This window comes from Macrotis lagotis, chromosome 1, assembly GCF_037893015.1.
Source record: "Macrotis lagotis isolate mMagLag1 chromosome 1, bilby.v1.9.chrom.fasta, whole genome shotgun sequence".
Taxonomy (NCBI): Eukaryota; Metazoa; Chordata; class Mammalia; order Peramelemorphia; family Peramelidae; genus Macrotis; species Macrotis lagotis.
In genome coordinates, this window is record NC_133658.1 from 872,827,500 (window position 1) to 872,855,291 (window position 27,792).

Genomic DNA, 27,792 nt, shown 5'->3' on the forward strand with positions numbered 1-27,792 from the left:
TTCTATTTACCTTTTATGACTTCTTTCACTCTACTTTCCTTCCCCTATACTACTTTTTAGTCAGAGTAGGCCCCTAGCAGTTGCCCATTTCCCTCCTTCATACCTCTTTTCAAGTCATCCTCTGAGCATATAAGGATGCCCCCAAAGCTCTTCTATGAATTGCTCTTTTAGAGATCTACGTATGTATAGATCTCCCTATGACTGGCTCAAGGGCCACTTCTTCAGTCAATATTAAGCATTAAAGACTGACTGTGTCCCAACAAAGGACAAACTATGTCAGAGCCAGGATGGACTGAGTATACCATTATTAAGGTCAGACCTTTTTGATATATTGATATATTGTTTAGTTTAATGGAACTATTTTTTCCTTTCCTTTTTTTAACTCTTTGTTATAAAGAATGACTCTCCAGTCAAGGGAAGAAAACATTTGGAAACAAAAAGTAGGGAAGAATAAGAAATAGCAATAAAAATGTATTTTCACAAAAAAAATAAAAATTACTGAATTAAATTGACTTGACTTGATGGGGGGGCCCCCAGCAGGGTGTGACTTGACTTTCCCTTGTTCCCCTCCCAGAGGAGACTGGCTACTGAGCTTCGTCTACCGGACATCTTCTGTACAGCTGAAAGTGGCTGGGCTCCAGCCTGTCACCCTGGATGACAGGAAGATGGTGAATGTGGATCTGTCATCCTTGGTAAGGATGGGTTTGTCCTTTCCTGCTTCAGCAGGAGGGTTTGGGAGGCAGCTTTCCAGGCCTTGGGCTGTTTGGGCTGGTGTGACCTGAAGACTTTGCCTGAAACCGGAGGTATATATGCCAGGTCTGACCTTTCCCTGCAGAGCCAAAGGAGATCTAGAAAGGGAGAAAAGGGCTTGCCAGGTTTGGACTGACTGCCAGGTTTGGACTGACCACCAGGCCCATCCAAGGGCTGCCCAGTTGTGCAGCCCTGCCCCTTCTCTCATTCAAATTTGCCCACTTTTGAGAGAGATTATGTTTTCTAGCCTAGAATGAGGCCTCAAGGATATCAAAACACAAAGGAAGTTGTCCCTGCCCTCAAGGAGTTTACCTTCCTGCTGAACTACATGATAAGTAAATGACAAAGGGAAAAAAAGATTGAGAAGGAAAAGAACACCTTGGGGGGGGGGGGGGTGGAAATCAGGGAAGGCTTCCTGTAGGAAGCACAGCTAGCTAAGCATTGAAAGAAGACAAGGAAAACAGAAAGGCATAATGGCAGAGGGAATGCAATCCATGGGATGCCTCTGTGATAGAGGAAGAAACAGTGTCAAATACAAGAAAGAATTTGCCAGTATAAGGAAAGTATTTTTTTAAATGTTCTTATTAATTTAACAAACAAACATTTCAATGTACGAAGAATAGAAAGATGGTTGTATATGAGACATTGACTTTCTTTTAGCTTTTAAGTATATATCCAATGATAAAGTAATAATAAAATTCCCATGCTTTTTAGGGTCCATCTGAATTTCCTTCTGTTCTCCTATATCCAGTTCTTAATTTTTCTTTCATTCTCTTTTCTATCCTTCTTTCTTTCTTTCTTTCTTTCTTTCTTTCTTTCTTTCTTTCTTTCCTTTCCTTTCCTTTCCTTTCCTTTCCTTTTTTTAAAATTTTGTTTATTTGTTTTGGCACCAGTACTCAGTCAGAAAAGCCTCTCCAAATTCAGGCCACCATGTTGATTGTTGTATAAGAGACACCAACTGATTGGCAACTTAATGGTTAGACTCATTGGAAGAGGCCTTGGAACATGATGAGAAGTTTGGGTTTTATATTAAAGGCCATACAAACCACCTGAGCAAGAGCAATGACTATATCAGAAGCTTTAAGAAGATTCTTTTGACACCTCTAAAATTATAAGATTTTTTATCCTGGGTTCTAAGGACCCTCCAACTATGATATTTTGGATTCTAAGGACCCTCCCAGTTCTGACATTTTGTGTTCTAAAAACCCTCCCAATTCTGATATTCTGTGTTCTAAGGACCCTTCCAACTCTGACATTCTCTGTTCTAATCCCTTCTCAGATCTGACATCCTGTATTCTAAGGCTACTCTCAGCTCTAATATTTTGGGTTCTTAGAGCCCTGGCTCTGACATTTTCTGTTATAAGAGCCCTGCTACCTCTGACATTCTTTGTACTAATATCTCTTTCATTTTTGACATTCAAATTTCTTACGAATCAGCAGAGCACAATGCATAGGAAACTAGTCCAGAGTGCAAGCAAATCTGGATTCAAATCCTTCCTGAGACATTTACTAGTTGTACATCCCCAAGTAAATCACTGATCTAAATCTGAAAGATGAGGAGGGGGGGAAGCTAGGTGGAGCAGTGAATAGAGCACCAGTCCTGGAGTCAGGAGGACCTGAGTTCAAATCCAGCCTCAGACACATAATAATTGCCTAGCTGTGTGACCTTGGGCAAGTCACTCAACCCTTTTGTCTTAAATAAATAATTTTTTTTAAAATGAAGAGGTTTTACTCAGTAGCCTCTAAGATATCTTCACTTCTAAATCTCTGCTCCTATGATTTAAGTTCCTTCCTAGCTCTCATATTTGTGTTCTAAAGTCCTTTTCCAGGCCAAATTGGTAGGTAAATCACTTTTAAAAAAAAGTACATAGGAAATATCTTTGGAAAAACACAACATTAATGATTTCAATATTTTCTATTTTCCTCTCTCCCAGAACTGTCTGTGAACTTCTCAATAATGGCCTCTTTGTTTTTCCTACTATGTTATCACCCCTAAAGCTAAGTCCTGCGGGGGACCACTCATGCAGTGATAAAGAGCTCTTTACCGTATCTGTGTTAGCCATACTTAGGATGAGAGGATCATGAGAACTCAGCTGGGCCTTGGAGCAAAAGTCTCCATTTCCATTGTGATCCTATATGGTGGATATTAACATGTCTGTAAATACATAGACATGTATGTGCATATAGGCTGGTTACATGTATTATGTAAAAACAGGCCTGTAGTTTTTTCTCTGTATGGTGCTCTCTCTGAGCAATGTCATTTAGCCATGTTATTATTAGTCTATTATTGTTATTATTAGTCTAGTAGTAGTAGTAGTAGTAGTAGTAGTACCTACTCTGCGGTGTATAGACAGGTAGGTGGCATGATGGATAGAACATATGACTTAGAATAAGAATATCTGAGTCTGAATCCAGACTCAGTCACTGACTGTGGGATCCTGGGCAAGGGACTTAATTTCTCTGTGCCTCAGTTCCCTACTTTGTAAAAGGGAGATAATTACCCCTGCCTTGTAAGATAACATAGAAAAGGTTAGACAAATCTTAACAAGCTAGATCAATCCTGGTTATTATTACCATGATCCTAGAGTTGTCTGGGGGCATTAACAGGCCTATTGACTTGGTCAGGTCACACAGCCAGTATGCATCAGAGGGAGGATGTGAACCCAGTTCTTATTCTGAGGCTGCCTCACTACCTACTAGGCCACATTTTCATATAGTCAACATATCATTTTCTATGTTTGTGATATGTCTCCCTACTATACTACAAATTTCTGTATTTCTGAATTATTGTATGAAGAATTCTAAAGCTGGGAGGGTCTTTAGAACACAGAATGTCAGAGCTGGGAGGGTCCTTAGAACACAGGATGTCAGAACTGGGAGGGTTCTTAGAACACAGAATGTCAAAGCTGGGAGGGTCCTTAGAACACAGGATGTCAGATCTGGGAGGGTCCTTAGAACACAAGATGTCAGTTCTGGGAGGGTCCTTAGAACACAGGATGTCAGAGCTGGGAGGGTCCTTAGAACACAGAATGTCAGAGCTGGGGCAGAGTTTAGGCTATAGAATGTTAGAATTTGCATTTCTAAAACTAAAAGAAACCCAGAAAAAGCAGTAAGAACTAAAAAAAAATCCTTCAAACAGAGTTCCTCAATAACCCTTTATTCTCTTAAAAATTATTGAGGAGGGGTGGCTAGGTGGTGTAGTGGATAAAGCACCGGCCTTGGAGTCAGGAGTACCTGGGTTCAAATCCAGTCTCAGATACTTAATAATTACCTAGCCATGTGGCCTTGGGCAAGCCACTTAACCCCATTTGCCTTGCAGAAACCTAAAAAAAAAAATTATTGAGGACATGAAAGTGGTTTTGTTTATGTGGGTTACTAGCAATATTTACTGCATGAAAATTAAATTGGTAATTGAAACTATTCTTTAAAATGTCGATTCACCCATTGTAACATAACTAGAATAAACCCATTATATATTAACATAAGTAATACTATTTTCTAGAACAAATAAAATTGAGTGACAAGTATGGCCTTGTTTTACATATATTTACAAAGCTCTTTAGTATCAGGCTCAGTAGAAGACATCTGGACTCTTCTATCTACTTCTACATTCAGTCTGTTGTGATCTATTCTTTGGTCAAAGCATTTCACACAGATATGGAAAAGGGAGGGGTATTTCAAAAGACAAATAACTTCTTAGTATTATCATGAAAATAATTCTGACCTTGAAAGGATCTTGGGGATGGTCCCCAAAGCATACTTTGAGAGACTTTATTAATTGTAGAATATAATCACAGTCATCACTGGAAGGGACCTTAGAGATCATGTAGCCCATCTTCCTCATTTGATTTATGAGGAAATAGAAGCCCAGAATGGTACAGTGACTAGGTCACCCAGAATCTGTCACCCCAAGAAGGAGAGCCTAGAATTTCTGTCTCCAAACCCAAGAACTTTCTACTACAGTGGCATCTAATTAGGGAAAGAAGGCAAACAAGAAAAAGTGAAGAATAAGACAGTATATCATCAGGTACTAGGTACAGGTGAAGCATGGTAGGAAGGACTGGTTGTGAGATATGGACAATTAGGGCAAGAAGAGGCAGCTTAATGGAAGAACTTTACAGGTCCAAAGGACTTGGAGAAATCCAAGGTCTGCCAGGTCCTAGGCCCCCTTGAAGATTTTTCTTTACCTGCTTTCTGTGTGTATCACAACCTTGGAGACCAGGTTCTTCTTTGTGCTTTCTGAAAATATTTTGAAGCATTTTCATCACATTCTTGCTAGGAGGTTGATGCTGTGAGTTTATGACTCGCATTTTACAGATAAGGAAATGGAGACTTAGAGAGAAGTGATTTATCCAGGATCAGCAAAGTAAGACATGGTACAGCCCAGATCCAAACCCGGGCGGGGGGGGGGGGGGGGGTGTTTGTTTTTAGTTTTTGCAAGGCAAAGGGGTTAAGTGACTTGCCCAAGGTCACACAGCTAGGTAATCATTAAGTGTCTAAGGTCGGATTTGAACTCAGGTCCTCCTGACTCCTGGGCTGGTGCTCTATTCACTGTGCCACCTCACTGCCTTAAACCCAGGTCTTTTGATCAGTATCTTCAGCAACTAATCCATGATACTTCTTTCCTTTATATTTTGATTCCTTGACTCCAAAGCTAATCACAAAGCCTCCCACTCACCCACTGAAGCCTATAAAAGACCTCCTGACCCTTTAAAGATAACTGATATATTCAGAGGCTTTCTACAATAGAACTGGTAATCTGGCCTGAGTAATTCCCCCTCAAAAACAGGTGAAACCAAAAGGAGGAGCCTCTCTGTGTTAGTGGCTCATCTGCCTTTGGAGGTAGTACAGGTGGGAGTGGAAAGGAGATGGTTAAAGTCATTAGTGCTAATGGAGCTATGAAGTATAAGCAATAGGCCAAAGGCTGACTCAGCATGGAGTTGTGAGGATGCAGGACCATAGAAACACTCTGAGGTGGACCACTCTGAAATGTGCTTTCTTATCTTGAGACTAGTCCATGAATCCTAGAACCATAGAAAGTTCTGTAGAGCCAGAAAGACCTTAGAACATAGAATGTCAGAGCTGAGAAGGACCTTAGAATATAGGGTGTTTAAACATATAATGTCAGAACTGAGAACCTTAAAACACAGAATGCTAGGCTATAGACTGTCAGAACTGAAAAGGACCTTAGACACAGAATATTAGACTATAGAATGTAGGACTTGAAGGTAGAGAATGTTAGAACACAGAATTTCAGAACTGAGAAGGGCTTAGATCTACACAGAATGTTAGAATGTCAGAACTGAAAAGAACCTTAGAACATAGAATATTAGAATATTGAATGTCAGAGAATGTTAGAACTGTCAGAACTGAGAAGAACCTTAAAACATCGAGTGTTTGAATATGTAATGTTGGAACTGAGAAGGACCTTAGAACCCAGACCAGAGAACATTAGAATATAATATGTCAGAGCTGAGAAGTACCTTAAAACATAAATATTAGAACATAGACTTTCAGAGCCGAGATAGACCTTAGAATACAGAATGTTTTCAAATATAGAATACCAGACCTGAGAACTGAGAATGTTAGAGCATAGGATATCAGAGACTCTAGGACATAGAATGTCTTAGCTGAATAGGAGCTTTAAAAAGAAAATATCAGAACTGAAAGGGACTTTAGAACATAAGAATACCAGAACTAGGAAGGCAAGTTGGACAAAATCTTAGTAATCATTCCCTTCAGTCCTTCTATTTTATAGAATGGCTCTAAATATCCCTCCCTCCCTTCCTTCCTCCTAGATAGAGAGCCAGCGAGAACTAGGTTCAAGTCCCACCTCTGATAGGCTATGTGACCCTGGACAAGTCACTTATTCTCTCATTGCCCCCGACAACCAGTTGTTGAAGACTCTAAGCTGTGAAGCAGATATCCATCAGTCTGCAGTTCACCTACACAAAGGACCTCAAAGGTTTCCCTAAACCCAGGAAAACACAAGGTTGGTTTCCTGATGCCTCCCAACCCCCAATACACACACACACAAATAATTCCAGGAAAATGTGATGGACAGATGGACAGATGGACAGAGAATAGCAGATGGGCCATGTTGGCTAGAACATGGAGTACATCAATGAGAGAAATGTGCCAAGTCTTCTATTTTGGCTGCATTCAGATCCTAGCACTGCCCCTGCCTTTTGTGGAATTTCATAGTACTGGCCCAGGTTACCTGTTCTGGACTGGCAGACCTCCCTATTCTTCCAATTCAAGTCTGGCCCCTGGCTCTTAGCAATTGTGTTGCTTCACCTCTGTCTGCCTCAGTTTCCTCAACTATAAAATCAGAATGACAACAGTATCAATCTCTGCCCCTCTCTCTTCCCCATCCCTGGCCCTGTCTCAGGTCTCTCCCTCCTCCAATTCATCTTCCATCTTCCATCTTCCATCACCAAAGTGATTTCAATAAGAAATGCTCCGTTTGGCATTCACACACATACACACATACACACACACACACACACACACGCACGCACGCACGCACGCACGCGTGTCCCTTTCTGGACTTCTCTCACCCTTCCCCCCGCACCAGGTCCTCCTGGCTCTTCCATGAACCAGATTCCCATCTCTCACCTCAGACAAAGTCCCCTGGCTCCACCCTAGCCTGAATCTCTCTCTATCTCCACCCACCTCCTGGCCTCCCTGATTTCCTTCAGGTTCTCACTAATCACCCTGTATAATAGCCTGGTTGCACCTGTTTGTTTACATGTTAACTCCCCCATTAGAGTATGAGCTCCTTTTTTGCCACCTCCTGTGTCCTGGTGCCTGTTTGTTGTTATTAGTACTTCATTATGGTAGAAGACCATGACATCATAAACAAAGTCTTATTCCATATCCGGAATACCCCAGTTTAGGGTAATCTAGACAAAAGTCGTCCATCTCTTCTCAGACCTGGCTTACTAAATCGTGATCAGGATGCTTGTCCTTAAAAAGGACAAACTTCTGGAAGAAGCCTGTGACATCAGGGAGGTGATGCCATGACAAGCACATGAATTGGATTTGAATGAGGGGATGCTGAACTATGTCACCAGCCTCACTTTCTCCTCCAGAACCATCTGGATCCAGTGACCAGTTGTGAATCAGGGTGACTGGAAATAGTCCTGGTTGTTAGGTAGTCAGGGTCAAGTGACTTGCCCAAGGTCACACAGCTAGTAATTGGCAAATGACTGAAGCTGGATTCAAACTCCTATCCTCCTGACTTCAAGGCTAGTGCTCCATCCACTGTGCCACCAGCTGCCCTAGTGTCCATAGCTGGTACCTACTGTTTATTTAAGCTGATGTTTATTGACTGATTTCTGACATTGCCCCCTCCTAAGACTCTCCTTCCCTCTGGGAGCCTTGCAGTTGACAGATGAGCCCCCTCAACCATAGGATTTCAGAGTGGAGGAGCCTTAGAAATCACCCCAGACAAACCTTCTTTCTATCCATCAAACAACTAAGGCCTGAAGAAGTTAAGAGACATGCCCAAGGTCACACAGGGAGGAAGTGACAAAGGCAGGACTTCAACCCCAACAGGTCCAAGGCCCAGACCAATGTTCCTTCCTTTCTATCCCATTTTGTTCTCTACCTTCAAGTTGTACCTTCAGTAGGTACCAGACACCCTCAGTGCTCGTCTTCCTCAAAGGCTCCCAATGTGGCAGGTTCCTTGTTGTATTGAGGACACGATGATGCTCCTTTCTTTTGACTGATACATCTGCTGAGAGGAGCCTGGGGAATGCCCTGACATCTTCCTTGAACCCCAAAAGAAGTGTTTCAGTGATAGAATTTCAGAGCTCATGTCTGAGGATGCAGAAGTCATCCAGGCCAGCTTCTATCTGAAACAAGAGTCCTCTTCCCTATGCAGTATCAGTGTCCCCGACAAGATCATCCCTTGCAAGAAATGACAGAAGGGCAGCTAGGTGGCGCAGTGGATAGAGCACTGGCCCTGGAGTCAGGAGTACCTGGATTCAAATCCAGCCTCAGACACTTAATAATTACCTAGCTGTGTGGCCTTGGGCAAGCCACTTAACCCTATTTGCCTTGCAAAATCCTAAAAAAAAAAATGACAGAGAGGAATTCCTAGGAAGTCTTTCTATATTTTGATATAAAATCTACTTCCTATAACTTCCATGTGATTAGAAACCATCAGACATCTTTCAGTTCTTTTCTGGGATGAGACACTGGTGGGGGCTCAGAGGGGGACAAGCAATCAGTCTTCTTCCCTGCATCACCTGCCAGACACGCTCTTCATTCCCAGTTGATAACCCTATGTGACAATTTCCAAAGGTTTCATAGACATCAGCCACCCAAGCCCCCTCTCCTGACATGACACTGGGGACTGGCAGTGAGATGAAGGAGGGACAGATTGGGGGGCTCACCCAACTGGAGAGAGAGAAAAGTCTCTGTTTGGTATGCAGCAAACAGACAAAATCTCCCAGAGCCCCACTCTTCAAAAGGGGGTGACTCAGACTCCCCATAGCCATGGGCTTCCGCCTGCTCCTGTAAGATTGAAAGAGCTAAATCAAACCTAATGAGGCTTCAAGATGCACCAGGAACATGTGACATTGGACAAAGGCCTTAGTCTTCTTTGTGATATGAGCCTCATAATAGAGCCCATCTCAACAGGGCTCTAAAGGTTTCTGAACTCCCACTGGGGGTGGGTGGGGAATTATTCGTGGTTTCCAGATGAAGAAAGAGTTTCAGAGAACTAAAATGATAGATGCAGGATCACATGCACAGGGAAGAAAATGCAGTTAGATTTTGGAACTTGCATTCAAAGTCTGGTCTCTCCTTACTCCAAATCCAGTGATAGTTCACTAAACCATGATGTTAGAATAATGGCGCTGCTATTGATATGGTGATAATTACAAAAGACAGCCATTTTAACCAGCTGCATGATAGGATACTGAGAAGATGGAGGAGGAGGAGGAGGAGGAGGAGAGGGAAAAGAAGAGGAAGGGGAGAGGGAGGAGGAGGAGAAGGGAACAGGGACTGTGGTTGAAGGTGTTTATAAATCACTTTGTTCATATGGTCCTCACATAATACTCAGCAGGCAATGACAGACACCTTATCCCAAATCTCAAATCCTATGTGATGTTTCCTTTGTTTTATAGCAAGTTGGGGGTTGATTGTGTTTTTCATATTGAAAGAGGACACAATCAACCCCTGGGGTCAAGGTAAAGTTGGGCCAACTGTGGCTGATTAGACCAATTCAACCTTGGAAGATTCTACCACAGGTCAGACAGAAATAGTCCATATGAATGTTTGGAGTCAAGATGACTAAATTTGCACATTTCACATTTCTTTTGAGCGATTGCAATTTTGTTTTGCTCATAGAGCTCAGCACTTTCTTTGATGTGGATACACCATGCTGGATAGTTCTGTGCCAGTGTTTCCATGTCTCAGAACCAATTCCAGAGTTCTTCACTGGAAAGTGTTCTGGAATTGCTGCTTTTGACCTCTATGTGAGCATTTGCCCTGTGTGAGTTTTCCATAAAATAAATTTTTAGGCCAATGTACATTTGGCATTTGAACATGGCTAGTCCATTGGAGTTACACCCTCTGCAGTAGAATTTGAGTGTTTGGCAGTTCACCTACAGAAAGGACCTCAATATCCAGTACCTTATTTTGCCAAGTGATATTCAAAATCTCCTAAGACAATTCAAATGGAAACAGTTCAATTTCCCGGGTTGGGAGGGGTGTGGGGCTGTCATTTTTCCCAATCTGGTTGACTCTGGGGACTGGCAGGGTGGTGGTGGATGGGAGCAGCTTACAACAGCCCTTTGAAGTAAATAGTGCAAGGATTATTAGCCACATCTTACATATGAGGAGGCTCTTCAAGGTCAAATGATATCCAAGTCACTTAGTAAGTGCTGGGTTGGGCCTCAAATCCAAGTCTGTGACCCTTGGTTTTGTTCTTTTCCTGCTGTCCTTGCTGGCTCTATTTGTCTTGCTTCTTCAAATAAGTATATCTACAAGATTCAAAATGACATTTCCGAGGAGACCTCAAAGCTTCCCCATAAAGGAAAGACCTAACTTGGGTAGTAAGCATTGGACCTGCCTGGTTCACTCAATGGGAACTTCACTGTAGCATGAGATCATAGTCACTAGGTGCAGATCCTAGATTTGCTGTATCCCACTTGCATGACCCTTGGCATGTCACCTTACCTCTCTGAGCCTTGATTTCCTCATCTTTAAAAAGGGACTAATAATCCTTGGGCTACCCAAATTTCACAGATTTGCCATGAGTATCAAGTGAGCCTGTCACAATCGAAAGGCATCACCCATGGTCCTCTTAAGGACAACCTGGGAGAAGAGGGTATAGGAACAGAATGTGACCTCAGATGGGGCTTTCATAGTACCATCCCCTCACCTGCTTTCTCTCCATGCTCTGAGAGATCCTCCCATCCCTCCCTCCTTACTGCCATATGGAATGATGTAGTCTTGGCCATTATTCATTCTTCCTGAGCCTTGGGCCCCAAGGAGTTGACAGCATAGCTTTAGTGATTGAAGGCACACATTTGCTTTAGACATGGTGACATATAATGAGAATAGGCAGATTGCAATAAGGCCTGGTTTTTGGTGAATCTCATAAAATCATCTTGAAAAGGAGATGTAGCTCTTCAGACCTGTCAGACGCTATTACTTTTAGACTGTGATTGGGATTGAGCTCAGTTTTTCAGATTCCAGGCCCAGAGCTCTAGCCATTGAACCACCTGGCTGCCTCAGCCTTATATAGTTCAGTTGAATAACATTGTTAACTGTTTCTGGCTCTGTTTGCTGATTTTTTTTGTTATGTAGCTTTATGTGAAGGCATCCCTACTGTTGGATGATTTTCAAAACTGTTGGAAGGTTCTTGTTGTTTGCATTAAAAGAATCCCTCCGCCCAATGCAGCTTAATTCAAGCATTTAAAAATGTGAAAAATAGGGGCAGCTAAGTGGTGTAGTGGATAGAGCACCAGCCCTGGAGTCAGGAAGACCTGAGTTCAAATCCGGCCTCAGACACTTAATAATTACCTAGCTGTGGGACCTTGGGCAAGTCACTTAACCCCATTGCCTTAAATTTTTTAAAAATGTGAAAAATAATTATCTGCCTCATTGTTTCATTTCCCTCCACTGTACTTGGGTCTGGCATGTACTTGCCCTAAAACAGATGGGCTAGGGCTGTTAGGTGACTCAATAGATTGAACTTGAAATTAGGAAGACCAAAGTTCATATCCTGACTCAGATATTTATTTGTTGTGTGACAATGGGCAAGTCACTTAACTTCTCTCAACCTCAGTTTCCCCACCTGCAAAACTAGCAAGGATGGGAAGGGAGAACTGGACTTGATGATCTTTCAAGATCTCTTCCAACTCCAAATCTGTCATCCTATGGAAAGTATGTCTAGTTATAATCCTTTGTCTTTTATTTTTTTTTGGAACAGTTTATCCCACAATCCCTCTTCCTTTTAGTAACAGCTGTCAAAATCTAAGGTAACTGTAACTGTGACTTTTTGTCTATGATGTTCTTGGGCTTGGGATCTTTGGAGGAGTTGCAAGTTAGGGGGAGAGCTGGAATTAACCAGTGCATTCTTCCCTTTTTCTATTTTTACCTTCTGGTTCAAATAGCTCTGGGCAGTTTTCACTTAAGATTTGGTTATGATATTAAGATCATCTGATAATTTTTAAATAATCTCACCACCTGTTTTCAGAGTTCATTGTTTTTGATCTTACATACTTGACGTTTCTTTCTTGGGATTTTTTAATCTTTTGATTTCATTTTAATATTCTTATTGTTTTGAGTTTGTTGTCTTTTTGATTTCTTCTAATTTTCAGGAACTTCAATTTGAGGATATGATTTTTTTTATTTTAAAGATTTTATTTATTTTGAGTTTTACCATTTTTCCCCTAATCTTACTTCCCTCCCCCCCACCCCCACAGAAGGCAATTTGCTAGTCTTTACATTGTTTCCATGGCATACATCGATCCAAATTGAATGTGATGAAAGAAAAATCGTATCCTTAATGAAGAAACAAAGTATAAGAGATAGCAAGATCAGACAATAAGATATCAGGGGTTTTTTTTTCCCTAAATTAAAGGCAATAGTCCTTGATCTTTGTTCAAACTTTGTTCTTTCTCTGAATACAGATGGTATTCTCCATTGCAGACAGCCCCAAATTGTCCCTGATTGTTGCCCTGATGGAATGAGTGAGTCCATCAAGGTTGATCATCACCCCCATGTTGCTGTTAGGGTATACAGTGTTTTTTTCTGGTTCTGCTCCTCTCACTGGGCATCAGTTCTTGCAAATCCCTCCAGTCTTCCCTGAATTCCCATCCTTCCTGGTTTCTAATAGAACAATAGTGTTCCATGACATACATATACAACAGTTTGTTAAGTCATTTTCCAATTAAAGGACATTTACTTGATTTCCAATTCTTTGCCACCACAAAGAGGTCTGCTATGAATATTTTTGTACAGGTGATGTTTTTACCCTTTTTCATGATCTCTTCAGGGTATAGACACAGTAGTGGTATTGTTGGATCAAAGGGTATGCACATTTTTGTTGCCCTTTGGGCATAGCTCCAGACTGCTCTCCAGAAAGGTTGGATGAGTTCACAGTTCCACCAACAAGTGTCCCAGATTTCCCACAACCTTGAGGGTATGATTTACCACCATCTATAATAAACTATTCATTCTTCTTGCCATTATTTCTTCCCATGCCATACTTTGCTTTAATATTATATTTTGTAGTTCTCATTGCATTTCCTCCAGGTAGTCCTTGTAGTCAAAACTTTTCTCCTCTGAGGCTCTACTTGGATTTGTTGTGTATTTACCCTTCTGAGTTTACCCTTAGGGTGCCTCTCAGTTTATATATTTCTTTATAGTAGCATTTTTCTTCTCTTTACTCATATCTCCAGGGACCATTTCTAGATTGGGGCTTTGTGCTAGGGTCACATTCTGCTGCCTATTCTGTTCTTAAATGGTATGAGAATGTAAAAAGGCCTTGCTCAATTGACCCTAGATGTGGGGGCTAAGACCAGGCCCTTACCCACAGCAGAAATTCCTGACTTTTAGCAGTCTCCTGAAGGCTCCAATGTCATGACCTTTGCTCTTTATCTCCTTCTCTTGAACAGTTTAGATCCTGGGGTTGGCTACATCCTCTCAAGCCCTGTCTAGATTTTGTTAATTTTTCTGGTATTAAGCCTCCATGATAAATGGTACCTTCTGGGACTTTTTAAAAGAGATTTTCCAGAGTATTTGTGCTGAATCTTGCTCTTCTGGGCCCCAGCACCCAGTCTTACTGCTCCCTGGAAGACCAGTAAGAAATGAAGGTCACATAGTATGATGCAATGGAAAGATCACTGGATTTAAGAGCAGAGATTTGGGTCAGTCAGTCAACAAGAATTTATTTAGCACCCACTAGGTACCAGACTACTAAGATCTGAGTATATGAAAAAGGCAAAAGACAGTCCCTGATGTCAAAGAGCTTTTCAGTCCAATGGGGAAGAAAACTTGTAAACAACCAGGTCAACTATAGCCACGCTAGACAGGCGATAATCAACAGAAGGAAAGTTCTAGCTTTTGCTCTGTTTCTTTCATAGTAACATGATCTTGGTCAGATCATTTCCTTTCTCGTAGCCTCAGTTTCCTCCTCTGCAAAATTAGGAGATTGGGTCAAATGATCTCTAAGATAATTTCCAAACCCTGATTCCTACGACCATCCCCAAGATCTGATCACCTGTTTGTAGTCTTGGTATCTCCCCCAGCCTCCCTCTCCACTAAATAACTCTTCATCTCTGAAGCAACAGGATGTTTCCTAATCTACTCCTTTCTCAAAGGTCAAAGGTACCCATTTTATATTCATAGTAATATGAGAGAAATGATTAATAATAATAATTATTATTATTACATCATATGCTATTGTGTTGTTAGTTATAATAAAATGTTTTATCCTTTCTTTTTAATAATTATTATTAAATAACAAAATTATTGGGAGATCTCTGACCTTAACCAAAAATTTATCGTACCTAGATCAATTTATCTTGGTGGGGTTGTTGCCCTACCCAATTAGAAAAACCTTATTCAAAGACCCTAGTCAGGTGAAAGCCCATTATGTTGTAGGGCAGTTGGGTGATACAGTGGATAGAGCACTGACCTTAGAGTTAGGAAGACAGGAATTCAAATCCAGCCTCAGAGCTTGATGCTTATTAGCTTTATAACCTTGGGCAAGTCACTTAACCCTGATTGCCTCTCATCCAGGGCCATCTCTAGTCTTATTGATTCCTATCTGACCACTGGATCAGATGACTCTGGAAAGAAAGTGAGACCTTAGCCCAGCACCCCTTAACACAAATCCAATTCATGTGCTTGTCATGGCATCACCTAATAGTTTGTCCTTTTTAAGGATGAACATCAACATCAGGGTTTAGTCAGCCAGATCTGAGTAGAGATGGACATCTTTTGTTTAGATTGCCCTGGGCAGGGGTAGTCCAGAAACAGGATAAGGCTTTTTGTCCATGACTAAGTGAGACCGAGTCCCATCCCCCAGCCCCTTACTAAAATAAGCCCACCTCTCATATAATCTTCATCTTTCTCATAAATTGTGTATGAACCAGAGTTGATTGCTACCCTCAGGAACACCCACTCTGTCACAGGCATATGAGCATTGAGATTCCATGAGGAGTCTTTGACATTCAAGAATGCCACTGACTCTTATTAATCATCTGCTAGCATGAGTGATAAAATGATTAACTACCCAGGAAATTATATCTCTTGTACTTTTTAGTGGTCACAAATAATAATAACAATAGCATAACAGTTCACACATTTATTTAACACTTTAAGGTTTGCAAAGTGCTTTGCAGATATTATTTTATTTAATCCTCACAACAACCCTGTGAGGTAGGTGCTCTAATTATGCCCATTTAACAGATAAGGAAATTGATGCCCAGAAAAAGCCTGGCCCAGGGTCCAACAGGTAGTGTCATAGGCAGGTTGCCAACCCAATTCCTAAGTCCAGGGCTCTTTTTACAAGACTGGAACAGGGGAAAGAAGTTGGTGGTTGGGAAGGACAACAGGTGCTGAGTTCCACTGGGTGGGGCTCACTTCGCCTCACCTAATAATATTATAATAGGTAACATTTATAGAGTACCTTGAGATTTATACAGTGTTTTACATACATTCAAATAATAATAATGAGGTTTTCTTTTCCAACTGGATCTGGGCTCATGAGTTTAAAGGTCTAGGCTGAGAATTCCCAAAGAGGATTCTCTTCCACTCAATGAAGATTGGTCCTCCCTTTCTGGAAGTCATCGTCTAAGAAGCCTTGACCAATGATGATCTTCCATGATTACAAAGGACCAATAAAGCTCCCACCTCCTGTGGCAGAGAGGAGACAGACTCAGGGGACAACATGCAACATGCATGTTTGGACATGATCATTGCAAAGAATCTGATTGGTTTATTTGACTGTACATATTTATTCTGGGGGGCCGGGGGAAGTGAAAATAAATGCTTGTGCACTAGGAAAAAGATTAATTTTAAAAAGTTATAGTCTTAGAGCTTTGCTTGGGGCACAGAGAGGTTAAGAATCTTCCCCAGGGTCACACAGCTAAGTAGATCAGAGGCCAGAACTCAGGGATACCATTTCTCTCTTGCTCCACTATACCATACAGTCTCTTCAGGCCTGACATAGCACATATCTTACATGTTCTCATTTAAGCCTTACAACATACTGTATGAGGTAGGTGTTATTTTTATCCTGACTTCATAAAAGGAGAAATTTAAGGCTGAGAGAAATTAAATGACTTACCCAGGGTCTCATAGCAGATACATATAGTGTTCAGAGTCATCTTTCTGAATTCCAATCCAGTTAGCTATCCTAATACCTATATGATTTCTCTTATTTGGTTCTCATTGTAATTGTATGAGGTAGGCTGGGGATAGCATTATTATCTGTGTTTTATGGGTGAGAATCCCAAGCTTCAGACAACAAGTGAAGGGACTCACCCTAGTAACCTAGTTACTAAGGCCCGGAGGCAGGATTAGAACCCATCTAGGCCCAGAGTCCTTTCTGCTTTCCCATGCTGCTTATTGTGCTCTTGCAGGTCAGTGGCCACCTAGACTACATGAAGAAAATGGACACTATCCTGAAGGCCGTGGGGATTCAAACCAAAGACAGTTCAGGAAAGATTTTCTCCATTGCTCCCAACCTCCAGGGAAGAGAGGAGCTGCAGCCAGAAACCTCAGAGCCTCCAAAGGAGAATGCAGCCACAGACCCCAGGGAGACCCTCCACCCCAGCTGCCAGGGCCAGGACCCCACCTGCAGACATGAGCATACTCAGGACAGAGTCACAGACCATCAGAGGGGCGTCCCTGAACCTGAATCGTGCCAGACCCAGAGCCTAGATGAGGTCTGCCATGTAGACTCCTCCACTATCTGCAGCCATGTCCTAGGCCCAAACCCCCTGGGCTGCCCAGACTGTGCCAATAATAATGAGTTTGGAGACCCCGAACTTAACTGACCTCGGAAAAGAGGAAGACACAAGACTCTACCAGGAACTCTTATGTCTAACAACCTTCCCCCTGGCAAAGCCAGGCAAGGAGGTGGTGTTTGCTTTTGGGTGTTGGGTATTCTGGAACTAGAGAGAATTTTGAACATCTTTGACTCTGGGAAAGCAAAATTAAGTTCTCAATGAACTGAAAAGTGAGAGGCTCAACAAAATGAGAACTTGGGAAAGCTGGGATTCTGAGAACTTTTTTTATGGAACAGTTAATCAGAGGTTTTCAAGTCTGTTAAGCCAAACAGACATTTCTCTTTCTTCTTGCCAATCTCAGGTGGAGAATCAAGCTGAAAAAGATGACGATGATCCTAGGGTCAGGGTAGGTATGGGAAAGTATTGTCTGTCTGTTCTCCTGATTCATCTCCACTGTCTCTGGCTGCTCCTTGTACTGATTTCTATAGAGATTCCAAGATTACCAACACCGTGCACATGGAGTTCTTAACCTGGTGACTAGAGAGTGATGCCAGGCAAGGACTTCCTGGAGCAAGAATGTGGGAAATATAATCCCATGTATTTATAGGTCACTTTTTACTCATCAAGTGTATTCAGAGTCTCCCGTGACATGACTGGGAAGGAGGGAAAAAGGGTGGAAGGTCAGGGATGCCTCTCTGAATCATACCAGATGAGAAACTGAGGCCCAGAAGGGCCTCTAAAGAGGAAAGGAGAAAGACAAAAGATAGAACTCATATCAGTTCATCTTTCTTTCTTAGGAGCAGATTGTATGTGATTGTATGGTAAATGGAGACAATATTAAACTGAATGGCTGAAAAGTTGAAAATGTTCTGTGAACTTAAATTATCTACCTTCATGGTCACTGAGACCAATGACTGATAGTACATTGGAGCTAAGGGAGTATTAGAGTATGGGACATTAAATATGGGAGGATTCTTAGAAATGAATGTCAAAGAAGGAAGGCCCTTAGAACATAGGATGTCAGAGCTGGGAGGGGCCTTAGAACACAGAATGTCAGAGCTGGGAGGGGTTGAGGGGATCTCAGAACATGGAATATAAGAGCCGAGAGTCACAGAATGTGAGATCATGAAGGAAACTCAGAACTCAGAGTGTCAGAACTAGGAGGCGGAGGCAATTTAAAGAACAGAATTTGAGGACTGGGAGAGATCTTAGAAAAATAGGGTGATGGAGCTAGGGAATGGAGAACATCTTAGTGGTCCTCCTTTTCACAGATAAAAGATGTGAGTTCCCAAAAGTCCTGGTCACCAGTGGTCAGCAGCAGGGCAGGGCCTCCTCTCCAGAAGCATTGGCTGAGCTTGCCCCACTAAGAAACAGTGCAACAGCAAAGTTGATTCACCTGTACCAGCACTGTATAGTTTCCAAAGTGCAGTCCACATGACAGTCCTGTGAGGCTGGTAGAGTCCATGACAATTATCACCATTTTACAATGAGACTTAGAGAAAAGTGACTTCATGCAACTAAGAAACAACTGGAATCAGGATTTGAACCCAGGTCTTCTGACTCTTCCAACATACCAAGCTGTCCTCTCCTTGTCAAACATGCTGAAGTCCAACTTCCTCTAAATAATCTTCCCTCATTAGCATCTGATCCAGATAAAGTACACTGACCTCAAGCACCCACACATACATAGCACCCAAACTCTACTGGAGCTGCAGAAGACCTGATTTGGGTCTCCTTAGGGCCAAGGCACCTCCCCCTTGGCTTCCTGTAGACAGATGCCCTTTGTGGAGGCATCGCTTCTTCTGAACTCCATTATGGAGATGAACATTGAGGCACCAGCCTTGCTCTGATCTGGGATTTCCGTTTGTGTGATCTCTCCTCCCTTGGACTGGGAGTTCTCCTTTGTCCTACTGGGGCAGGAACAACAATGGTTGCCCTCTCCCACCCTGAGTTAAGACTCTTTCCCCCATAAGACTAAGAGCTTCCAGAGACAAGACTTGGGGACACAGCCTCAGAGGCTCCCTGAGAGCAGAGAGTATTTTATTCCCTCAAAAGGGGAAGAAACTCCTGGCTCCTCCTCAGCCCGAGGTCCCCACATCTTCCTGATCCATAGCACCCTCCCCCAACACAGTCAAGGCAGATTACATTCAGCATAGCTTCACCAGAGATATTTTCCTCCCAGTAGGGAGGCTCACAGATGAGATGGAAAGGGCAAGGATGGGCAAATGGGAGGTCTTGCTTCCCTGGTCCCCCAAAACAATCAGTTCCAGGATCAGTCCATAGGGGCATTGAGGGGGTAGAGCTTTAGTTCAGGTTCCACAGGGTCCATATCAAAGAGACTGACGGCATCAGTGGCTGTAGGTGGGGAGTGGCCAGGCAGGACCTCCCGGGGTTGCTCGATGACCTGCAGTCCCGAGGTGCCTGAGTCCACCTCTCCAGGGAGGGTTATCCTGTGCTGTGAAGAGAAGCCCACCTGGGGGATGAAATGGGGGACCCCACTGTGGGAATTACGCATGGAGAGCGAGATGAGGCTAGTCCTGCGATCCCAGGCCCACCGGACACATGGCACGAACTTGGCCATGGCCCTCTTGAAGTCCCTCATAAAGAGCGGGTAGATGATGGGGTTCATGGTGCTGTTGCAGTAGCCCAGCCAGGTGAGGACATCAAAGAAGACTTCAGGGATGCAATCACACACGGTCTACAAGGGACAGACAGACACAGGCTCCAGGTAAGGAATCCCAGTCTACTCTGAAGGACAGCTCTTGGGGCCTGGCAAAACCCTTGACCTGTACTGTCTCACTATATCCTTCTGGGAGCCCTAGTAATGTTCTCTCCATTTTACAAGGGAGGAAACTAAAGCTCTGAGTCAAAGTGACTTCAGTCAACAAGCGTCTTATTTCCTTACCTACAAAATGAGAGGCCTGGACAGGATGCTAAGGGAACTTTCAGCTATGAAATTGTTCTAAGGACCCTCCCAGCTTTGCCATTCTGTATTCTAAGGACCCTCCCAGCTCTGACATTCCATGTTCTATGGGCTCTCTCAGCATGACATCCTGTGTTTTAAGATCTCTCCCAGCTCTGACCTTTCATCCTCTAAGGTCCCTTGCAGATCTTACATTATAGGAATCTAGTAATTGTCAGAGCCAGATCTCTTGACCACAAATCTGTCATTCCTTCTGCCACATTTCAGACCTCTTCCTTTCCCAGGACTTTTAGATGCATTTCTTCTCCTCATTCCCTGTTGCCTGGGGGTGTCTGGGTTCAGGGATCAGGTCTCCCTAGAAAAGATCATGTAAATGATCAAATAGCTAAGTTAGACAAGGGAAGAACAGCAAGAATAGAAAAACTAGATACCAAGGGCAACTGGCTATTCAATAGAGTTCAGGAATCACTCTAAGCATGAACTGAACTCTGCTCATTCCCCCTTGTGTAACTGCTCTAGTGACAGGCAACAGATTAAAGTTTGGAGACAGACTCAAAACCTCATCCTAGCCACCAGAATCCCATCCAGAATGGTTCACTAACTTAGCCTTCATTCTCAAGACCCCACTTCCCCGGTGAGTCTGAGGTTATCCCCCTACTGACAGGAAGCCCTCCTTCCCCAAAGCCAGGAGCAAGAAATGTGGCTGAGTCACAGGCTGGCCAAGACAACTGCAGGCAGGACTCAAAATTCATTAAATCTAGGAGCTTTTTAGGGGTATATTAGTTAAATATTTGACCAACTATAGCAGGCTAATTTTTAAGTTTGGGTAGAAAAAAGGTTCCCCAGCCCTGTCCTAAGCCATGGTGGATACTTATTAACTGTAGGTCTGGTCCAAAGAAATTCCCATATTCCCTCTTGTGGTTCTTTAAAGAATTCCCCCTAGAATCAAAGAATGTCAGAGCTTCTGACCCAGCAATCGCCTCCGTAATATCTCCATAAGTGGGCCTCCTTCTTTGACTCAGCACTCCATGGATGAAAAGAAGCCCACTGTCTCCCCAGACATCCCCTTCCATTTCTGGACAGCACCAGTCTGTAGGAAAGTTTCCCTGACCCTAAACTCTTTCTGTAATGTCCATCCACAACTATTGATCCCTCTTCCAAGTGACAGCTCTTCTACCACTCAGAAGTAGCGGTCATACCCTTCTCTCTCTGGTCTCTTGTGTTCTCTAAGCTAAAAATAACCCTGTCCCTTCAACCTGTCCTCATCTAGTATGTTCCCCACAACTCTTACCAACCTCCTCTGGGGACACTATAGCTTGTGGAAGTCCTTCCTGTGTCCATAAGTTATCATCGAACTTTAGATTTGGTCTGACCAGAGTAGAGTACTTCTTCTTGGGAAGTTATATTTGATATCTGACTCAAACTCATCCAGTTGGCTACAAAGTCTTTTATGGACATTTACTCAGCAGGAACCCAGGTCACTCTATTTGAATATCACTCATATACCCTCCTACCCTCTCCAGTATTCCTAGTTTAGATTTCTGGGGAAGGAAGCCCACATGAAGTTTGAGACTCTAAATGGCCTTGATGGTTTCCTCCCCAGATCTTGCTTTTGGGAATGCTCAAACCTTACCTGGATCACATTGGCTACAAAGAAAGGTAGCCATGCCACAAAGAACATGCCCAAAAGGATGCCCAGTGTCAAACTGGCCTTCAGAGCCTTCCTGCTATGCTTGGCAGCAAACCGTCTGTTCTCACTTGAGGCTGATGCTGTTAGATTTGGAGTTCTTGGTACCTGCAAGGGACACATGCCTTTGAGAATCCTCAGGGGGTAACCACAGGTTGACCCTTTACCCTGAACACAGGTCTAGCATCAACACCAGATTGACCTCTCCAGCCCTGAGTCCAGACACATCAGCCCTTTATCTCATCTGTATATTGACCCCAACAGTCATCATCTTATAAATGACCTTGTTCATGAGTGGGAATATGCCACTGTGGATGCCCAGCCCCACTACTTGGGTCATAATGCTGCCTGAATGACCAACAAATAGAAGCTTCATTTTCATGTCTACAACCCAAGAGTCAAGCTCATCCAAAGCACCCTCCAATTCTTTCATTTGGGTCAAATGGTGTTTCATTAGAGAAGACTTTGAAATAAGAAGTTCAGAAATCTTTCTGATCTATAAAAATTCTTATTTACTATCATGGGACTTATCTGTGTGCTTGAAGATATGCTCCTGAAAAAAATTTTAATTCCAATTTTTCTCTTTCACTCATTCATGCAGCATAGCAGATAGTTCTGAACCTGGAGTCAGGAAGACTTAAATTAAAATCTGGCCTCAGACACTTATCAGCTGTGAAGGCCCCAGGCAAATACAATGCAATCCAGTCTAATCCAATCAATCTGAAAGGATCAGGAAGAAGTCACAGTCAGCTGGAAGAACATGGGAAGGGAAAGGTGCATCCAGGTCTCCCTTAGGGGCTAGGAGAAGGGGTAGTTCTGCTGTGGACAGTAGAAAAGAAGTCATAGAGGCCCATCTCATCCCAGAGTTCCCTAGTGCCTCAACATTTAATATGATACAGAATCATATAACACAGAATGCCAGAGCTAGGAAGGGTCTTAGATTATGTAAAGACAGAACTGGCCATCAGAACTGAGAGACTTCTTGGATATAATCTGTTCCAATTCCCTTATTAACAAATAGGGAAACTGAGGCTCTTCAAGTTAACTGACTTGCCCAGGAAGTAGCAAAAAGCAGAGCCAAACTCATGTCCCACTCCATCAACCTCCAAGAACTTTTGATATCACTTCCCAAAAAGGATCTCCCCTACCCTTGGCTTTTTTTTCTCGCTCTACCCCAGGACAACCTTTGGCCCTAGGAGCCTTTCAAAGAGAGGGGTTCTTGTCCATGGTACTGAACTTTCTTCTGCACTATTCTGTGCTTCTACAGGCACAGGGAATCCTAGAACAAAGGATCATAGATCTAGAATGAGAAATGACCTTTAAGTCTTTTCCCACATTTTATAGCTGAAGATAATGAAGCACCATAGAGTTTATATAAAGCCTTGCCTAAGACCTCAAAGTGGCAGAGGTGGAATTTGAACTCTGTCTCCTAAGTCCAAACTAGTATCCTATTCCCTGAATCTCACTGCTAAAATGTCAGCCTTGACATGACCTTAGAACATTCCAGACTATGAAAGGGCCTTAGACAACAGAATGTCAGAACTGGTAGGGCCTTTGAAACCCAGAATGGCAAAACTGATATGGAGCTTAGAACATAGAATATTAGAGCTGGGAGGCCCTTTGGAATGCAGAATGTCAGATCTAGGAGGTCCTTAGAACACAGAATGTCAGAACCAGAAAAGGTATGGCTTCACTCCCTGATGAGGCCAGAGAACATTCCCTCAAAGATTCACAATGTCAAAATTAGCGGGAACTTTAGTGAAAATCCAGTCTAAACATATACCTGGCCCAAATATTCCTCTGCCTCATGCCCAACACCCAACCCTTTGACAAGTCCAGTTGCATACAGGCTGATCAGCCCAATCTAGACCAATAGGATCTTGTCTAGCCCAAGCTGGGCCAATCCAGTCCAACCTAATTCAATGGTAGCCTGGCCTGTCTTATCCTGCCCCATCCAGTCTAAGGCAATACCATCCCTTCCAGGCCAGTCTCATCCTATCTGTTGCTAGCCAGTGGAGTCTAATCTCATCCAGTTCATTCCAGTACAATCCCTGTGTCAGGAAAGTGGATGCCTGACAGTCCAGAATAGTCTTCCTTTTTTTTTTTTAAGGTTTTTTGCAAGGCATTGGGGTTAAGTGGCTTGCCCAAGGCCACACAGCTAGGTAATTATCAAGTGTCTGAGACCGGATTTGAACCCAGGTACTCCTGACTCCAAGGCCGGTGCTAGAATGGTCTTTCTTAAAGAAGAATGGATTGTAGCAGAGACAACTGCCTTGTATATACAAGTTATCTCTAGTTAAAATGCAACATTCCTATTAAGGAAGTATTTATTATCCCTCTTTGACATATAAGGAAACTGAAACACAGTTTGTGACTCTCTCAGGGACATAGAACTAGTTTCAAAGACAGTATTTGAACCCAAATCAATCTTCCTGAGTTCAATTTAAAGAAACACCATCCATTTTGCCACAGGAAACCAGGATGTACCATTCTGCTACTCACAATCTCGTTACATATCAATTCAATTCAAAAGCATTTATTTATTAAATGCCTGCTGAGCAGTGGGGTGGGGCGAAGTGAAATTAAAATTCAATCAGCCACTAAATCAATATGAGGATTCCCTTCAGGCTACATATTGACCTAGAAAACCACATATAAACATTATCTGGGTTCTATTGTATTTTATTTATTTTACTAAATGTTTCCCAATTCCATTTTAATCTGATTTGGGCCCAGGCATGTGTATTGTGATCCACATGTGACCTTTGGTCTGTGTTAGACACTTCTGATAAAGATGGAGGCTGCCTTGGAGTATAAAGCAAGGATGCAATTTTATATTTCTACTGTGCTTTTCAGTTGACAATATAGTTTTCCCCCAAAAGCACCATGAGATAGGCAGCACAAGTTCAGTGTCTATTTTACAAATGAGGAAACTGAGACAACAAAAGCCCAAAATTTTCTCCACCTTCTTTAGAATCTGTCTTAGATTCCTCCCACCTAAAAAAAAAGAGATAATTTAACCCCTTGATGGATAAACAGAAGACTGTTTGAGTATAGCTAAATCAGAAGCTGATTCTTGGACTTCTTCAAAATGAAGGACAAACAGAAATAATTAGAAAGTAGAAGCTTGTGGCCTAGGAAACATGGATTATAACCGGGTCTCAAACTTCCTCAAAAATTGAACAAAATGGGGGAATTTAGAGCAGACATCCTTCTGGCTTGTTCCTACTTTCTATGTGAAAGTCTGTGTGGTCTAATCTCTATCACAAAGTGTAGAGGATCCAGAGTTCAAAATATCTCTCAGAAGCCTCATCTATAAAATGGAGAGGCAACAACAGAAAAAAGGACCTAATCAGTGGGCCACAGTTCCTAGCACAGCCTGTTGTATCTTGTTTCAATTCCTATTTTTGTTTTATGCTGTTTAATAAAACACATGATCCTTAAATAGGACTTATGATCAGGTCTTAAGAGTGCAGCTTAAGACTGAGAAGAGAAGAGAACTCAAAGGGAGAAGAGATCTCCCATTTAATCTGGAGAGTGGGAACAAACCAATTAAAGAATTTGCAATTTGGGTTAGAATCGCAAGGACACTCCAGACTGCCTTTATTTGAACCCAGATTAAAAAGGAAGCCTATAAGTGGAGCGGTGAAGGGGCTTGGTGCACTTGTATCCAGGTATGTCTTTGGCACTGTTGTCCAGAAAGAGACAAACAGAGAGCCCCTAAAATTTTATGATTCTCTGTGATCTTTGCCTCCTAGAGATAGGGAGGGAGAAATGAAGGTGGGGGAGGATGGTCCATTTCCCAGCATTCTCAGTTACCTGCAGGGTCTCCATGTTGGTGGCAAGAGAAGCCACTTGCACTGCCTGCTTTCGGGCAGTCACCAGGATCCGACAATAAGTGAAGGAGATGGCCACAGAAGGTAGAAAGAAGGTAAGGCCTGAAGCCACCAGGACGAAGGGCAAGCTGGCCAGCAGGCGGCATTGCCCGCTGGGGGTCAGATCAGCCCAGGAAGCCTCAGCTGTAGCGTTGGGGGGCATCAAGCTGCCCTGCTGGTGCCAGCCCATGTGCGTGGGCAGGAAGGAGGCCAGGGCGGCCAGGCTCCAAGCGGCCAGGATGAGGGCCAGGGCTCGGGAGGCGGTCATTCGACCCTTGTACCGCAGGGGAGACAGGATGAGTAGGTAGCGGTCCAGGCTGATGAGGCACAGGTTGAGGATGGAGGCGCTGCAGCACATCACGTCGAAGGCCACCCAGAGCAGACAAAGGCTGCGCGCCAGAACCCAGCGGCCATACAGCTCGTTGAGCATGGCCGGCGGCATCACCACCAGCCCCACCAGCAAGTCGGACGTGAAGAGCGACACGAGGAAGTAGTTGGATGTGCTGCGTAGAGCTGGCTGCGTGCAGATGAGGAGGATGAGCAGCGAGTTGCCCCCCACAGTCAGAACAATGATGATACACAGGACCGTGGCCACCCATCCGCTACCCTCGGGGGTCCCCAAGCTCGGGCTACTGCTGTTGGCCAGACCCAGTTCCAGGGCCATGGATGGGGCAGGACGAAGGCACCAAGTTGAGGTGGGGATGGGAGTAGGAGAAGGAATAAGGGGGCAAACTGGGAGGAAGGTGGTGATACTGGGGGCCCTAATGGACTGAGAAAGATGGCGGCTATAATGAGAGCTAGGTGAGGGGGGACCCACGGAGTAATGAGGGGGGTACGAGGGGATAGGAATTCCAAGGTTCAAGAGGATCTGAGTTCAAATCCAGACTCAGACATTTGACACTTAATAGCTGTGTGACCTTGGGCAAGTCACTTAACCCTGATTGCCTGGTATCCAGGGCAATCTTCAGTCATCCTGATTCATATCTAGCCACTGGATCCAGATGTCTCTGTAGAAGAAAATGAGACCGGTGATTTTGCACAGAGGAGAAAGAACCAAAGGGAAGCGCTAATGGGGCACCACTTGGGTGGGAAAGAGACGATGGGGTCTCCTAGACTCTGAGCAGGCAAAAGGTTTGCTCCTGGCCAAGTTGGCATTCTCTTGGGATCGGGTGCCCATTTTATGGAAGAGGGGAGGAAAAGATGGCAAAGGAAGGGGGCGCACGAGGTTGGGAAGAAGATGAAGGTGGGAACGACGTGGGCTGTGGGATGGACTTGGGGATGCGGCCCGAGAGAAGGCGGCAGAAGAGCCAAATTTAGGAGAGGATGGGAGGGAGGCCAGCCCCGAAGGGGAGCGTCGCGGGACTTGGCGGGGGGGGGGGGGGGGAATCTGGAAGGTGAGGACCAGGTAGAAGGTGGGAGGGAGGAACTGCAAGGGGTGGAAGGAGGAGGGCAGGGGCGTAGGAGTCCTGAGGGACGAGGTTGAAGAGAGCTAGGAGCCCCCTCTACTCTCAGCTCCCCACCCGCATTCAGAGGACCCCCCCCAGGGAATGAGGGGGCGTGGCCTGAGGAGCGCGGGGGGCTAAGGAGTCATCTCTAGAGAGGTGACTAGAAGCCGAAGGCAGCAGGTCTGCCTGGTGGTTTAGGGGCCCGGGCAGTCCGCAGTGGGTCTGCAGGGAGGAGGAGTCGGGCTCTGGGGCACAGCCGCTGAGAGCCGCTCGGTGGTTACGCGCCCCCGAGAGGGGCTGGAGAGGGTTTTCCCAACCTGGGTCCCGCAGCCTACCGGGTCCCCTCCGGCGCGCGTGCCTCTCCAGGGCCGGCCCCTACCTGGGCTATGCTCCAGGCCACGGCAACAGGCGCTGCTGCTCCCGAGGGCGGGGGTGGGGGTGAAGGGCGTGGATTTGGGGGGAGAGAAGGCGGACCTGGAGCTGCCTCCCGGATCCCTGCTTCCTGCTCCGCGCCCTACGGGAGAAGGGCTGGGTTCCCGCCTGAGTAGCCGAGGAATGCAAGCACAGGATCCGAGCACAGCTGCCTCCTTCCGTCCCGAGTGCGGCCGGGAGCCGGAGCCCCCGGAGCCCC

At 44.1% G+C, this 27,792-nt stretch overlaps 2 protein-coding genes across 3 annotated transcripts in view; one reads left to right on the forward strand and one right to left on the reverse strand.

Annotated features, from left to right (window-relative positions):
• The window catches only part of TMCO4 (transmembrane and coiled-coil domains 4), a 115,182-nt gene extending 97,069 nt beyond the window's left edge, over positions 1-18,113 (forward strand). For both annotated transcript variants that reach the window (XM_074218252.1, XM_074218253.1), the window contains exons 13-14: positions 575-692; positions 16,863-18,113. In XM_074218252.1, the coding sequence (XP_074074353.1) occupies positions 575-692; positions 16,863-17,279 (535 nt within the window). In that variant the 3' untranslated portion in view covers positions 17,280-18,113. The remainder of the gene's footprint in view (positions 1-574; positions 693-16,862) is intronic.
• Positions 15,569-26,998, reverse strand: HTR6 (5-hydroxytryptamine receptor 6). The gene is made up of 3 exons (XM_074218254.1): positions 25,661-26,998; positions 21,788-21,949; positions 15,569-19,929 (listed from the first exon to the last, which is right to left on the reverse strand). Exons 1-3 carry the CDS (start codon positions 26,378-26,380, stop codon positions 19,504-19,506), a joined length of 1,308 nt encoding a protein of 435 aa, XP_074074355.1. The 5' UTR covers positions 26,381-26,998; the 3' UTR covers positions 15,569-19,503.
• Between the last annotated feature and the right edge of the window lie 794 nt (positions 26,999-27,792).